Source organism: Crocuta crocuta, unplaced genomic scaffold, assembly GCF_008692635.1.
Source record: "Crocuta crocuta isolate KB4526 unplaced genomic scaffold, BGI_CrCroc_1.0 scaffold166, whole genome shotgun sequence".
Classification (NCBI taxonomy): domain Eukaryota; kingdom Metazoa; phylum Chordata; class Mammalia; order Carnivora; family Hyaenidae; genus Crocuta; species Crocuta crocuta.
This window is the reverse complement of record NW_027531018.1, coordinates 2,814,065-2,829,513: the sequence shown is the minus strand read 5'-3', so window position 1 is coordinate 2,829,513 and position 15,449 is coordinate 2,814,065. Positions and strand designations below refer to the sequence as shown.

General features: G+C 39.1%; 1 protein-coding gene across 1 annotated transcript in view; it reads left to right on the top strand.

Annotated features, from left to right (window-relative positions):
* The window catches only part of DCHS2 (dachsous cadherin-related 2), a 243,136-nt gene that overhangs the window by 221,488 nt on the left and 6,199 nt on the right, over positions 1–15,449 (top strand). Inside the window, exons 16-19 of the mRNA XM_077770949.1 lie at positions 1,810–1,961; positions 10,495–10,625; positions 12,674–12,960; positions 13,858–13,990. Of these exons, the coding sequence (XP_077627075.1) occupies positions 1,810–1,961; positions 10,495–10,625; positions 12,674–12,960; positions 13,858–13,990 (703 nt within the window). The remainder of the gene's footprint in view (positions 1–1,809; positions 1,962–10,494; positions 10,626–12,673; positions 12,961–13,857; positions 13,991–15,449) is intronic.

The window sequence follows — 15,449 nt, the reverse complement described above, 5'->3', positions numbered from 1 at the left end:
TTAAGTACTCAGAGGACATGATGGGTTTTATTCTGCCCAGATGCAGATGGGTTTCCTTTCCTGGTGATCTCAAAGGAACTGAATATTGGTGCGTTCTTTTTTTTTACTGAGTAGCTGACTTGAGTGCCCTCCTGATGAGGTCCTCGATGTCCCACTTGGGCCACTCAGGATCCCCTGAGATCTGGCAACAGTGCGAAGGATAGATGGAGAGAGGAAGGAGTTAGAAGCAAACTCCCCACCAGGACATCAGTGCAGTCGCCCAGGAGAGAGATGACAGATGCAAGGTGGGGTCAGGCCAAAGCTGAGGGACTCAGAGGATAAAAATAAGTAGAAACAATTTTTGATTAATCTGTCAACTTATTCTTAAACAAGATCTTGAATTCACTTATAGGATACATTTTGTGATTAAAATGTAATGCAGACTAAATAATACAGCTCCATGGAGAATGATGCAAAACTTCTGTTTCATCCTCAATATTACTTTGATAATTTACTGAATAAATGATCAGGATCTAAATTTGTGAGCATGAAGTCTAGGCTGTTTCATTAATTAAAAGTCCTTCTACAATGAAACTTTCAATAAATTATTTTAAAAAACCACATATGGCCTATTTTACAGGCAGTACTTCAAGGAGGAAAAACAGCAAATGAACGACTACCATTCACTCTGCAGAGATGTGTTTTCTGGTACTGGCATAAATTGAAATATAGTACTGGAAATCCTCTATTCAAGCAAGTTAGATTTGTTTCAAGTACGGTACCTTGTTTTATCGTATTTCATCATATTTCAGAGATACTGTATTTTCTTACCAACTGAAGGTTCGTGGCAATCTGCATTAAGCAAGTCTATTGGTGCCATTTTTCCAACAGCATTTGCTCACTTTGTCTCACTGGTAGTTCCTGCAGTATTCACACTTTTTCATTATTATTCTGTCTGTTATGGTGATAGTGATCAGTGGTTCCTTGAGATGGAATCTCTACCTGGTGAAGATGCTGTGAAGACTGATGGTATGACAACAAAGGATTTAGAATAGTCCATAAACTTAGTTGATGAAGCAGGGGCAGGGTTTGGAATGACTGACTCCAGTTTTGAAAGAAGTTCTCCTGTGGGTAAAATGCCATCAAACAACATCACATGCTACAGAGAAATCATTCACGAAAGGAAGAGTCAGTGGATGTGGCATACCTCATTGTCTTATTTTAAGAAACTGCCACAGCTGCCCCCCCCCCGCCCCCCTAGGCTTCAGCAGCCACCACACCCTGGTCACTTGGCAGCCTTCAACACAGAGGCAAGACTCACTGAAAGCTCAGATGATTAGCATTTTTTAGCAATCAAGTATTTTTCAATTAAGATATGCACATTGTTTTTCAGATATAATACTATTGCACACTTAATAGACTATAGTGGAGTGTAAACATAACTTTTATATGCACTGGCAACAAAAAATTCATTTGACTTGCTTCGTTACAATATTTGTTTTCTTTTGGTGGTCTGGAACTGAACCCACAATAACTCTGAGGTATCCCTGTATTTTTTCCTCTTGCCTAAAATTATAGTTCAAAACATGTGCTACTTCCACTAAAAGTTATTTGGAAATCCTTTGAATGAGCCTGCAGAATAGTTTTCTCACCCATTTCCTACTATATTATAAATGTAAGCTTCAGTCATTTGTTCCTATTCCTTTGATCATTGTTTTTAGAGCGTGTTTGACAATCTGTAATTATTTCATAGTGCATTTATCTGAAAAACAGCCTAAACCCATATTGCAGATTACACCTTTATCTAATGGAAGAATTGTTTCCTCACAGGTTTTTGCTACCGACCTGGACAGTGGATTGAATGGCCTCATTGAGTACTCTATTCTCTCTGGGAACCAAGAGGAAGCCTTCCACATGGACGCGCTGAGTGGTATGGTGACAGCAAATGCGATTCTAGATTACGAGTTCACCAACTCCTACAGGTCTGTCCCAGATTCAGATCCATTTTGCTCATTTATTCTGCTTGTTGCTAACAAAATTGTTGCTTTGGCCATGACTTCCTGTTATATAAGCTTAGTTGTAAAATGTGTATCCCCTTGATCCAACTTAGATCACCCTTGTGATACACTGAAGGAGCCGTAGAAAGTATTTGCTATTTGGAAAAAGTAATTAGACTGGTAGAACTTTAGGGTCCCCTGTAGTTCTGAGCTTTTATGAATGTTTGATGCTATTAAGCACCAAATAAGAGATGTTTAAAAAAGACAGTATTTCTGAAATGCCTACTGAGTTATAGAGTGCTCTGTAATTGTTGTTATTGTTTTTATAAATAGTGAAGACTGAGTGACATTTCTCTTTTTAGTTCTTTTTTCTTGAAGTTTATTTATTTATTTCTGAGAGAGAGAGAGAATGCGTGGGGGAAGAGCAGGCTCCAGGCTCTGACCTGTCAGCACAGAGCCTGCCGTGGGGCTTGAACCCACAAACCATGAGACAGTGACCCAAGCTGAAGTCAGATGTTTAACAGACTGAGCCACCCAGGCGCCCCTCTCTTTTTAAGTCTTTACTCAGTTTTGTGCATGAAAGTACAACCCTGTCATCAGGTCCTTGTGGCAGTACTGTGTCCTAATAGAAATGATCTTATTAAGCACACATGCAATATTAAATATATTTTGTCTAGAGTTCAAGGTACACGGAATGATGTAGAATTCTATAAAAGAGAGAATAACAGTGTTGTGGGTCTTCTAGTTATCTTAAAAAGTCAGTGCTACAAAAGTCTAGCTATACCTATATGGCATCAGAGTCTATAAAAGAAAAAGGAAAAGACTCTAAGGAATGCAAAATGCCCGGGAATGGGAATTGCCTCAAGAATGATGGCCCAGCCTTGCACGCGCTTTGACAAGAAAACATGGTTTCTCTGTAGGTGCCAGTGAGGAGGGAACCATTGGTTATATGGGTGAGTGGGGGAAATCCGGCGCACTCTTGGGGTTATCCTGCAGGCCTACCTGAGCCAAGGCACACCCATCTCCTCCCACTACTTTGGGAAGTAAGCATAAGACTCTTAACCTTGTCTGTCTCTGGAGAAGTGGTCATGGGGGAAAGCTGGGGTCAGAGGCTTGACTTTCTCATTGTGCATTTCAGTGTGCTTTATAGTCCTATCATATTTTGTACGTTCTTCTGAAAGGTCTTGCACATACAGTGTTTCCTTCAATCTTCAGCATCCCTTCTGGAGAAAGCTAAGTTAGGCATTTTTGCACTCACAGAGTAAGACAGCAGGCACACGGTGGCTTGCTCGAGGACACAGAACCGCTTCGTGATCAGACATAGGCTCACGCCCAAGTGTTCTGATTTTGACTCACGCTGTTTCCACTGTATGAGCTACAGAGCAGACCTTCTAAGCAAAGGAAAACAGGCATATGAAAGACCTGAGTGCCAGTGTTCTCCTAGGCCAGACTACTTTCATGTTTTATGAAGAAAGCACAGTAGACGCATGTGGTTGAGCAGCGAGAACGGATTACAGTGGGATCTGTTACAGGGCGGATTGGATTAATTAATCTCTGAAAACCTTCCCGGCTCTAAAAATTTGATTGTTTAGTTCTTTTTGTTTAATATATTTCAAAATATGACTTCAAAAGCATGTTAAAAGTTTAAGAACTTACCCCGTAATAACCAGTAGGATTTTTTTCGGTAATATTTTAATGTAATCAATTGTCATGATACTTACTGTATGAATATATTAAAACCGGCTGTATAAATATGTTAAAACCCATTTCTGCTACATTGTTTCTACAGTCATTTTAAGCCTAAAGCCATTTTTCTCTCTCATTTTTCTCTCTCATCTTACCTGCAGCCTAGTGCCACCTGAGTGATTACAAATTCAGAGATTATTGAAGGTCTGCAGTGTTCAGGAACTAAGCATTTCCGGATTGTACTGACTTTCTGTCCTCACGTTCTTCTTACTCAACGGAGCCTAATTAGCAATTAAATCAGACTCCTTTCAGCTTTTTCCTATTTGCGTCATCATTTCAGTGTTCCCAACGTCTAAATTGGCCCCAATATTTAAAAGTGCCCCTCTCCAATTCCCCATGAAGAATTTAATTCAAGGCTATGAGGATCCGGAACTGAGAGATTTTGAACTCTACACACACTGCCACTGAGAGATAAAGAGACAACCAATACGCGCATGCGCACACACCCACGCACGCTTTACCCATTCACCACACCCTCCCGCCCACCAGTCTCCACTATCACTAAGGCAAGGAAATATTTTAAATCTCCTGCCTCTTCAGGTGCTCCCCTTTGGCTTCTCTTCCTCTTTGGGGCTTTCCCTGATATTTAAAGTAGTGGGAAATACAGGATGATTTTCCCCTAGCCTGCTACATCATTAGTGGATGCTTTGCAAATGGTGCCGTTTAGCTCTTTAACTTTACTTTTGAAGTATTGTTATTTTGTCAGGTTGAAGAAAATATTCCCAATTCTAACCCTTTGTTTTATAATATAAAATGAGGGGGAAATCAGTTATGATTATACTCCATATAAATGCATTAAAAATGGAATGATTTTTAGATCTCATATTAAGCCACATATAAGAAAACTCAGTGGAGAGGTGATGACAAATTATAAAATAGCCTTTAGGTTTTATCTGACTGATATTTCTGATTTTTAACAACTATTTACCAAGCATGAGGCCAGGAATGTAAAGACACATGAAAGAGTTCTTGTTTTTAGGGAACCCAAAAAAATCAATTGCCATTATAACATGATAGAAGGCATGTTAATAATCACAGTAGTCGCAGGTGTGTCTGGATGGCTCGGTCATTTCAATGTCCAACTCTATTTCAGCTCAGGTCATGATTTCACATTTTGGGAGCTCAAGCCCCACATCAGGCTGATGACATGGAACCTGCTTGGGATTCTCTCTCTCTCTCTCTCTGTCTCTCTGCCCCTCCCCTGCTCATCTCTCCCTCCCTCCCTCCCTCTCTCTCTCTCTCTCTCAAAATAAGCTTAAAAAATAATCCCAATAGTTGCCATTTATGGAGCTGCTTTATATATCAAATCTTCATAAGAGATTAAGATTTACAGAAACAGGAAATTGAAGTTCATAGAGGTAAAGATTTTTGCCAAAAATAGGCAGCTTGTAAATAGTAGAATGGATGGGGTTTTTGCCCATGTGAGTGGTCATTGTAAGGCTTCCTCCTGTACCATGTGAGTGAATCTGTAAAGTACATACCTGTATATTTATGAAACACAAAAGAGAAAAAAAAACTTTAGGAAATAAGAGTTAATTTAAAAGTTTAAAACTTCAGTTTCTGTAGCATAAATATTCAAGGTCAAAGAGCAGTTATTACCAGGAGCAACATTAGACTCATACTGTCCATGGTGGGCTCATTATGACCATGAGAGAAATAGCGAGAAGTAGTTATGTGTACAGGGTAGGAAGTGAACTGTGATGTTGTCTTTTCCAAAATACGTGACTCATAAAGAAGAGTTGGGATGGCAACCCCATTGTTTTGATTCCCATGAAAAAGGAATAAAAGACATTTTGGGTAAGAAGACAGAAATTCATGGATATGCAACAATGTTTGGTATATTTGGCAGTAACAAGGGGTACAGTGCACTCGAGAAGCACCTGAGTGTGAGGTGTTAAAAAGAAGCTGGGGACACAGTAGAAAAGGAGGAAGGTGGCCAAAGGTACAAAGTTTCAGTTACAAGAGAAATTAAGTCTTATTTGTGGATCCACTCTTACTCGTGGATGAGATATGCAACATGGTTGACATAGTTTTTCTCCATTTTTGTATCTGTATGAAATGATGGAGGCCAACTAAGTTATTGTGATAATAATTTTACAATATATGTAAGTCAAATCTTTATGTTAAACACTTTAAACATACACAGTGGTGTGTGCAGTTATACCTCAGTGAACCTGGAAACAAGCTCACCATGACCCGAAAAACAAAACAAATAAAAACAGAGGCTAGTAGGTTGCAAGCAAGTTTTGAGGGATTTTATACTCCATATAATGGAAATTGTACTTGATTCTGTAGACTGTCTAGAAGCACTTGAGTGCATGTTCAGATCTTTATTTTCTTTTTAAGTTTATTTATTTATTTTGAGAGAGACAGAAACAGTGTGAGTGGGGCAGGGGCAGAGAGAGGGAGAGAGAATCTTAAGCAAGCCCCATGTTGCCAGCATAGAACCAGATGCAGGCCTCGAACCGACAAAGCTGGGAAATCATGACCTGAGCTGAAACCAAGAGTCAGATGCTTAACTGACTGAGCCACCCAGGCACCCCTCAGATCTTTATTTTTATTTATTTATTTATTTATTTATTTATTTATTTATTTATATTTATTTCTGAGAGAGAAAGAGTCAGTGTAAGCAGGGGAGGGTCAGAGAGAGAGGGAGACACAGAATCTGAAACAGGCTCCAGGCTCTGAGCTGGCTGTCAGCAGAGCCCAATGCGGGGCTCGAACCCACGAACCATGAGATCATGACCTGAGCCGAAGTTGGATGCTTCACCGACTGAGCCACTCAGGCGCCCCTGAGAAACTGATTTTCAAATCTGCTTCCAGGCACACCTATTTTTCATCCCCAAACAGCTCCTCATCACGAGCCCACCATCTTACCTCAATCCCAAAAGCTCTTTCTTAATCTTTCTGCTTTTCCATAGCATTTTGTTCTTGTTTCATACGTGCATTATCTTCAGATATCTCTCCAAGGACATTAATTAGAATTGTTTACATATTTTCTTTTGTCCTTTCGAAATGTCCTGTTTCTTTTGGGTTTATTTCTTCTCTTTGTCTGTTTTGCACTCTCTTTTCATACTGGAGACTTGCTGTAAGTATCTAACCGTTCATGGTTCTGAGTGAGACAATGGAAAGTCATTAGAATCTGTGAGTGGGCAGCCAGAGCTTACTAATCAGCACACTTCACGTTCAGATAAACTAGAGAGGAAGTTGACTACTTTGCAGGATGACAGACAAATGAGTCTAGAGAGTTCTTTTTTCTTTGGGAGGGGCTTTCATTTCTTCAAGGACAGTCCCTCAGTATTATTTACTGAGTATGAAAATCAGGGCTTCTTTTGCCTGAGAGTGAAGAACAGTGGACACGGGGACTTGATTGTTCTTTATGTTGAGTTTAAAATAATCTCCAAGCTATTTTTAGCTCAGTGTCTCACCCCACCCTTTATCATGTTTTATGCCTCTCATTGGTTTCTTGGGGGAAAATCTGTTCCCCACTCCTCCTTATCTTCCAAATATATTTCAATCTGTGGTTTCCTTTTACCCACCTATTGTAACCACTCCCAAATCTGCTTGCGTTTTCCAGAAACTTGTTGAAACTTCTCACCACCTGTACCCACCAATATCTTCTCCCATTTTCTTTTAGCCTTATGGGCATATACTTTAAGTTCTTCTGCTATCATTATCATAGAATCTCAGGAGGAAGAAGAGATAACACTTGTGTAGATATAACCAGAAGTCATAGCTCTTTTTTCACAGGTGTTTCTGATGTTGCCTGATAAACTTTTGTTTTTCTTGGAATTTCAGAAGGAACATGTAATTCTTGGTAGACATGTAAGACACTATTGTGAGGGAGCTTTGAAAAATCATCTACCACCTTCAGTATTCATTAAGGCAATCAGAAAGGATACTGCCTGGTCAAGATCCCATCTAATGTTGAACATGATAGAAGGAGCTTCCTGTGGTTCATAAAATAAGAGAAATATGCTCTGAATTAGAATAGGCTGGTTGTAAATCTGGTCAGTTTCATTTATAATCTCTGCTGATGTACTAATCAGGGCAGCAGTTCTTAAACCTGGAGCCAGTTGGACTGGCTACAACCAATAGTTTTACAAAGACTGCCAAGGAGCCATCATAGAAACGTGGAGGTCTCTCAGAAGTTATGTGTGCAATCTCAGTGCATCTGTCTTCATAATTTTTCATCTGCTCTTCAAGCCATTAAGGAACTTCTTACTCATCCTTTTATTTTGAAACTGAATTGTGTATTTTCTACCATATCAAAGATTCTCATTTAAGTTGACATAGGCATTATATAGAACTCCTGAAACCGTAACATAAAACTAAGGGTGGTTACAGCTATAGTAGAATCGACAGAGCCATAACTTTGATGTCTTGGCTGAGCTATTAGCATGACATTGGGGAGGGGAAGGTAGCATAGGCAGAGAACATTATGATTTGTTTATTTTTAGTACAATTTTTCCATATGTATCTGACATCAGTCCATGCTAACCAAACAAACTTTCCCCATGGAATGATTCTTAAGCTCCAGAAGTGTGAAATTCAAGTAGTTGTTTTACTGATGTCCCAGCTCTGATAGTGTAGAAGGCAGCCTATATGCTTCATGAACAGTAAACAGTGATTATTTGCTATTAAATGGGATTTAAACCAAGAATGAGTTGGTGCTTATGTTATATCATTTTAAAATGTTAGATTGGAAAGATAGAACACTTAACAGATAAGCTAAGGGAAAAGAAAGTAGAAATGTATCAATTTCTAAGACTCAGTTTCTTAAAGGGAGGCATCAGCCACTGGCTAAGACTAATACTACTTCTGAAATAAAGATTGTCTTCTGATTGACATCTTATTTCATTACTCAGCTACCCTCCTGGAATTCATAGTGTTTAGACTAGGGGAGTGAAAAGCTAACGATTATGTATTAGGGCATGATATATACATAGTAAGAGAGGCATGTTTAAAATATATAGTGGAGCTGAGGTAGTAGAGCACAGGCTTTCTCAACCAAGATCTGGGCTTGAATCCTGGCTCTGTCATATAATACACTCACAATCTTAGACAATCTTGAGAAACCAGAAGTCAACATATCTTTTTAAAAATCGAATAAGATAGCTTACCTGCCTTCAAGAAACTTACGGGAGGGACAGATAATAAATCATTTAAAACAAAGGGTGACAATTGCTGTGTCAGAAGAATGTACAAGGTGCTGTGGGATGGGGAAAGGAGCATCCAAATCAGACCAGAGGTCAGTGAAAACTTCCCGGAGATGTGAGCTTCAGAATATAAAGAGGGTAGGATAAGGATAGGGATTCCAGGCAGAAGCCAAGTCATAGGAGGTCTTGTGTATGTGCTCAAGGCCTGGATTACCTCTTGTAGACGTGGAAAGCCAAGGAAAAGTTTTTTATAGGGAAGTCAGGCTTTCAATTCAGGTTGTTAGATGGAGCAATTGAATTGCAGTGGCGGGGGGGGGGGGGGATCAAAAGGGGCAGATGAGACTTGCCGGAGGGAGACTGTTGAACAAACACTAATCCAGTTGAGAAGGGATATAGTGAAGAGAGAACATTCCAGGTGAAGATGATGAGGGAATGAGGCTACAGAGATCAACTTGTTCTGTTTGCCCAGGACTGTCCTGGTTTAAAAAAACCTGAAAGTCCCATGTTTCAGGAAACCCTTCAGTCCGGACAAAGCAGGATGTTTGATCAGCCTACCTATGGTTCTGAAGGCAAGAGTTCAGTTGTTGCAGACACAGGAGATAAAATCCATAGGACTCATAATTAGTTGGGTGTTGGAAAGGTGGTGACAGGAATGGAGAAGTTGAAGACACTAATAAGGTTTCTAATTTAGTTGCTGGAGATAGTTGCACCATCATCCAAGAGTGATGAAATCGCTACATGTAAATTCTTAAAGATCATGGAATTTTTCACCTAACTCTATAGTTCTAGACAGTCATGCATTTTTGTATGTATGTTAATATGCAGTGTCCTCTCTTAATTCTGTAGTTTCTATTGATTTGGAAATGTGGATCTAAAATAACATCATTACAAAACACTCTTAGTGGCTCTATCTTTTGTTGGTACAGTAAAATATAAATATGTAGTAATGTCCAGGCCATGCATGATAAGGTGGAGGCAATCTACATCTCCAAAGAACAGGTGTTGTTCTTCTTACATTTTAGGTTGTTCTCGGTAGGAAGGACTGAATTCTATGGTCTGTCTCCAGAAATGGTTCATTTGTTTTAAACCACATGAACCCTGGTGGCTTGCTGAATTTTATTTTCTAAATGCATCAAAAATAAATTTCAGGGGTGCCTGGGCGGCTCAATCAGTTAAACATCCAACTTCTGCTCAGGTCATGATCTCACTGTTTGTAGGTTCAAGCCCCACATTGGGCTTTGTGCTGACATCTCGGAGCCTGGAGCCTGCTTCGGAATCTGTGTCTCCCTCTCTCTCTGTCCCTACCCTACACACATTCTGTCTCTCTCTTCTGTCTCTCCCCCCTCCCTCTCCCGCTCTCCCTCCCCCGCTCTCCCTCCCCCCTCTCAAAACTAAATAAACATTTTTAAAAATTAAAATAAGTAAATAAATAAATTTCAGACTAGCATTCTTATGAAATAATTTTTTAAAATGATACCATTTAGAAAAAGGTAGGGGGAGAACTATAAAAGTAGCTAGTCAGCTCATTTTTAAGTTTTCTACTGGATATTTGATATTTATATTTCTAATTCTCTGAATAATGGATTACATTCCTTGATTCTTCTTCAAACCAGCTTGATTGTGCAAGCCACAGATAAGGGGATGCCCAGGCTTTCTGGTACAAGTGTGATCAAGATACAGGTGACCGATACAAATGACAATGCCCCTGCGTTTCTCCCCTCTGGAGAAGTGGAAATTGCAGAAAGTAAGTGTGGCAGTTTGGAATCGTGGTTTTAACTCATATAATATCATCTACCATTTTCTCAGCCAGGCATTATATCAAATATGAGTACTAATCCTCAACAACCAGGCAACATAGACTGCTTCTGTCTTCATTTTACAGAATAGAAAAGGGATGGTCAAAAGTTAAAATATCAAATGTCAAAAAAGTTGAATGTTAAAGCTGGGATCTGCATTTAAGTCCACAGGAGGCCAATTCCCAAGGCTCAAAGTGGCATTCCACACAGCTTGTTTTTCGTGTGCCAATATTTCTCAAAAAATGAAATCTACTCCATGAAGAAGCATACTTTGCTGACTGTGATGATCATTCTAAAGCTCCCCTGAGAAGGAGCAGTGTCCTTAGATAATTTTGTCCGTCTTTGCAGTATATTGATGGCAAGTAGTAAGTGAAGGGGTACTCATCACACAAAATTATTGCTTCCCTCTAGTGTAAACTAAACTGAAGCATTTACAGAAAGATTATACCCACATGCATGGTGGAGGTAGAAACTATTACATTTTACATGATATGCTAATTAATCTTAATTGTGTGGGTCTCTGTATTATATGACTCCATAGTCTGCAGTCCCAACTTTGTCCATGGTCAGTGGCCTGTACTGCTAAATTCCCCCCAACTCTTGAATCATTGAAATTGCAAAGAAAGTGCTGGCCCCTTTCTTGTCACTGTCCTTTTACTCTTAATATCCAGCTCACTCCTAGGATGTTTCACACCTTTTAGTATGTTCACTTTCCAAACAAATTACCATGCACAGAAGGATGTATTTGTAGATGTGTAGAGATACCTACAAATACTCTAAAATATTCTACAATTAAAAAGTTCTCCAGTTCTGCCTCTCACCCATTTGCTACATTTTCATTTGCTTTTACTGAGGGTCCTTTTCTTCAGCACATACATTAGCATCAAAAAGCAGCAGCGTGCCCATTGTAAGTATATCACAAGAACAGATGGCATAAATCAAAACATACTGAACAGGGTAAGGGGTGGTTGATGCACAACCAGAATGCTCAAGCCTGAAATATGAAAATTACAGGGAGCCTCATATACAGGAGAACCATTCTGAGTATGTTGGCCTCCTCTTTCTACCTGCACCATACTTCTAAGCTTAAAAATGAGGTCCCTTGGGGCACCTGGGTGGTTCAGTCAGTTGAGTGTCTGACTTTGGCTCAGGTCATGATTTCGCAGTTAGTGAGTTCAAGCCCCCATTGGGCTCGCTGCTCTCAGCACAGAGCCCGCTTCGGATCCTCTGAATCCCCTTATCTCTGTGCCTTCCCCACTTGTGCTCTCCCCAAAATAAATATTTTTTTAAAATGAGGTGCCTTTTGTGACAGTTTAGACTATAGAACACATATTGTGTGTTAGCACTTAGCATGCCATCTGTTTTGTGATTTTTGTTTTGGTGAATAATATTAGAGATTTGCTTTTATCACTAGCACAATGTATACTTTGTCTTTCGATAGTCTGGATAATTTTGAGAGTCAGATATTAAGAGAAGGAAGCAGTATATGTGCCACTCCAAAAGAAATAATTTTACAGAAATAAGTACAGGGAGCTATATTTCTAACTTTAGTGTACAAATATTTTCACTTAAATCTTGCTTATGTTTCAAAATTGTATGCTTTGTATTAATGTTCTGAGTAATAACCTTCTTCCCACCCATATCCCCTATGTATATATGATTTTAATACAGAAACTATGTATACAAATAAATAAGTGGTTGAGAATGTTTCTTGGTCCTGGAATTGTGTTGCATTCATATGACAAAAAATGCAATATAAGAATTGAATATACTCTACCTCCTCAAGTCCCTACTCAGTGGTAAATTTTCACTTTATTGGGCTCATAAATTCTTCAGAGTTTTTGTTCGGTTTATAATGAGCTTTGTATGAGAAATCATGCCAAGAAATAGCAAATCTGTTGGACTTAAAGTTAAAATGTTTGGACTGAACTATTAAAGAAAAGTATTTCAAAGGATGAATTTTAATGGAGACTGACATTGGTCATGACTATTGCAGATTCTTTGCCTGGTGTGATTGTGACTCAGATATCAGTTCATGATGTGGATTTGAATCCAGCTTTCATCTTCAATTTTGCCAAAGAGAGTAATCCTGGAACCAAGTTTGCCATTGATCAGAACACTGGAGCAGTGGTGCTAGTGAAAACATTGGATTTTGAAGAAGCTACTGAATATGAGCTGCTCATCCAAATTTCAGATACTGTGCATCACACAGAGGGAAGAGTCATGGTCCGTGTGTTGGACGTCAATGACAACCCACCAGTATTTTCTCAAGATTCTTACCAGGTAAAAAGCTCAAAGAGATGCTGAAACCACAGCCAGACTAGAAAGAATGGGGAATAATGTAAGCCTACTATTGTTGACAGACTGATTTAGGCAGACGGCATTCATGGTGTTTAGTGCCTAACTTGATGCTGAGGGTTTTATATTCAGTGTCATGGAAGATATGGTAAGTACACATGTACTTAAGTAACTCGTTCAGTTCAGTTTCTCATGTATGTATATCTCCATTTTTTTTTTTAGTTTCTAGAGATTGGAATCCAGTTGTCCATAACAATCAGAACTGACCTAATACTTTCAAAGCTACCAGAAAATAAGGAGGTTTAGATTCTCAGCAGTTAACCTGGGAAACCCCTTTCTTTTCTAGAGATAGTTTTGGAGTACATTGAACATTTTGCAGAAATAAGTCACAAACAAAACTGTAAAGTGGAAATTTGATTTGTTTTACAGCTCAGCATGTTTATAGAAGTAAGGATAATAATAGCATTCAGCTAAATACTTGGAAACAGGCATCAGGACTTCTGAATGTAGCAAATGCATGATTGAAGCATAAACACAGAAGGGAAATTAACCTAAGTAATGATTTTCTGTGAAGGCTTGCTAAATTATACAATGTACATAATGTAAGACTACAATGGTGAATTTACTAACTATCCCCTATGCTGTAGATATCATTTAAATGGAATTTTTTTCATAATAATCCAAACTGAACGAAAACTTTTTTTCATTTTGCTTTTCTGTATTCTAGGTCTACCAAATAATGTTCTTAATATGCCAACTCTATAAATTAATGTGTGCATTTTCCATAAGCAAAATGAATGCAGTGACTTTACTTTCTGGCCTTGTTCCTGAAAATATCTCTGCCTATAAGCACGGGGCTTACTTCTCTCTTTTTTCCTTCAGGCCACTGTTCCCGAATCAGTGTCTGTAGGGTACTCGGTGCTGACTGTGGCAGCCACAGACATAGAAAGCAACGAGAACATTTCTTACAGAATCCTTTCCTCATCGAAGGAATTTTCAATTGATCCGGTGAATGGTGAGTTATTCACAGTGGCTTTAGTGTTCGTAGGTTTGAGTTACAGGGTGGAAGCCTGAAATAATCTTTTCCAAATGCTCCAAAAACGTTCCCACCTCACCCCCTGGTATTATAGATGCCACCCTTCTTATTGGTCTGCACATTAAATGCTGTGGTAGCAAACCCTGGTGTTAGTTCTCTTCTCTAACATCTCAATGGCTGGAAAGCAAAAGGAATTGATTACATGCTGGCAAATGTGCAGGACATCAGAGACCCCAATGTAGTAAACACCCAGTTGATCAGTCCAACTATGGACAGTTTGGGTAATTATCCCAGGCCTCAACAAGCATCAGAATGCATTCAAAGGGATTCATTTAGTACTGAGGATTTCGTGTTATAAGAGTGTGGAAGCTTTTTTTCCAAGCCAAGTACAGAAAGTTCAGTAATAGCATAATACATTCAATAAGGACAAAAATTGAAAAAGGAAAATTATTTGAGCATGTATGCTGAGAAAAATTATTGTGGTATCCCAGTTTATTTGATGCCTTCCAAGGCTCTTTTGTCTTTTTATCAGAGAGCAAGTCACTTGTGGTCATGAGATGCACTCAGGCAAGTGATTTCAGATTAGAACAGTTAAGAATTTTATAGAGGAAGCATAAAAATGAGTAGAAGTTAAAAACTAAATTTGATACGATATTTTCATTAGCAAAACACTGTCCCTAGCAGAGCACACTCCTGAAAAGAACAGGTCCCAGGCCATGTCATACCACGTGTGCCCCATCTCTACCCACCACTGCATTATTTCATAGGTGAGAACTGGTTTAAAATTAACTTCATGGGGTGCCTCAGTTGATTAAACGTCCAACTTGGGTTCAGGTCATGAGCTCATGGTTAGTGGCTTTGATCCCTGCCTCGGGCTCTATGCTGACGGCTCAGAGGCTGGAGCCTGCTTCAGATTCTGTGTCTCCCTCTCTCTCTGCCCCTTCCCCACTCATGCTCTGTGTCTCTCTCTTTCTCAAAAATGAATAAACACTAAAAGAGATTTTAATAATAAAAAATTAATCTGAGGATTGCCCTAAAGAAGAATTTAACTGCCAAAGACCAGTGTGCAGCCCATGGAGGTTTGCGACAAGTAGGTCATGTTGCCGCACAGCCTGTGGGTAAATGCCACTGTATGGATATTAACGTGTCAGAGACTTGGCTCTTCTTTTCTTCTCTCCCTTTTTTTGGGGGATGCACAGTGCTCAGATAAAATCAGCCGCTGTCCTGGCCATAGCCTCTCACAGTGAATGAGGTGGTTCCTCTGAGCACTCCATCCTAGCAACACTTCTACTTGACAAGTGTTATCAATAAACTTTGTAGTTAGATATTGATTAGGATGTTTTTAAAACATTAAATGTTATCAGATCAATTTAGTTCACAGTGGAACCCTAATTACATATTTATATGTTAAAAATAATAAAATTTATTAAGTATATTT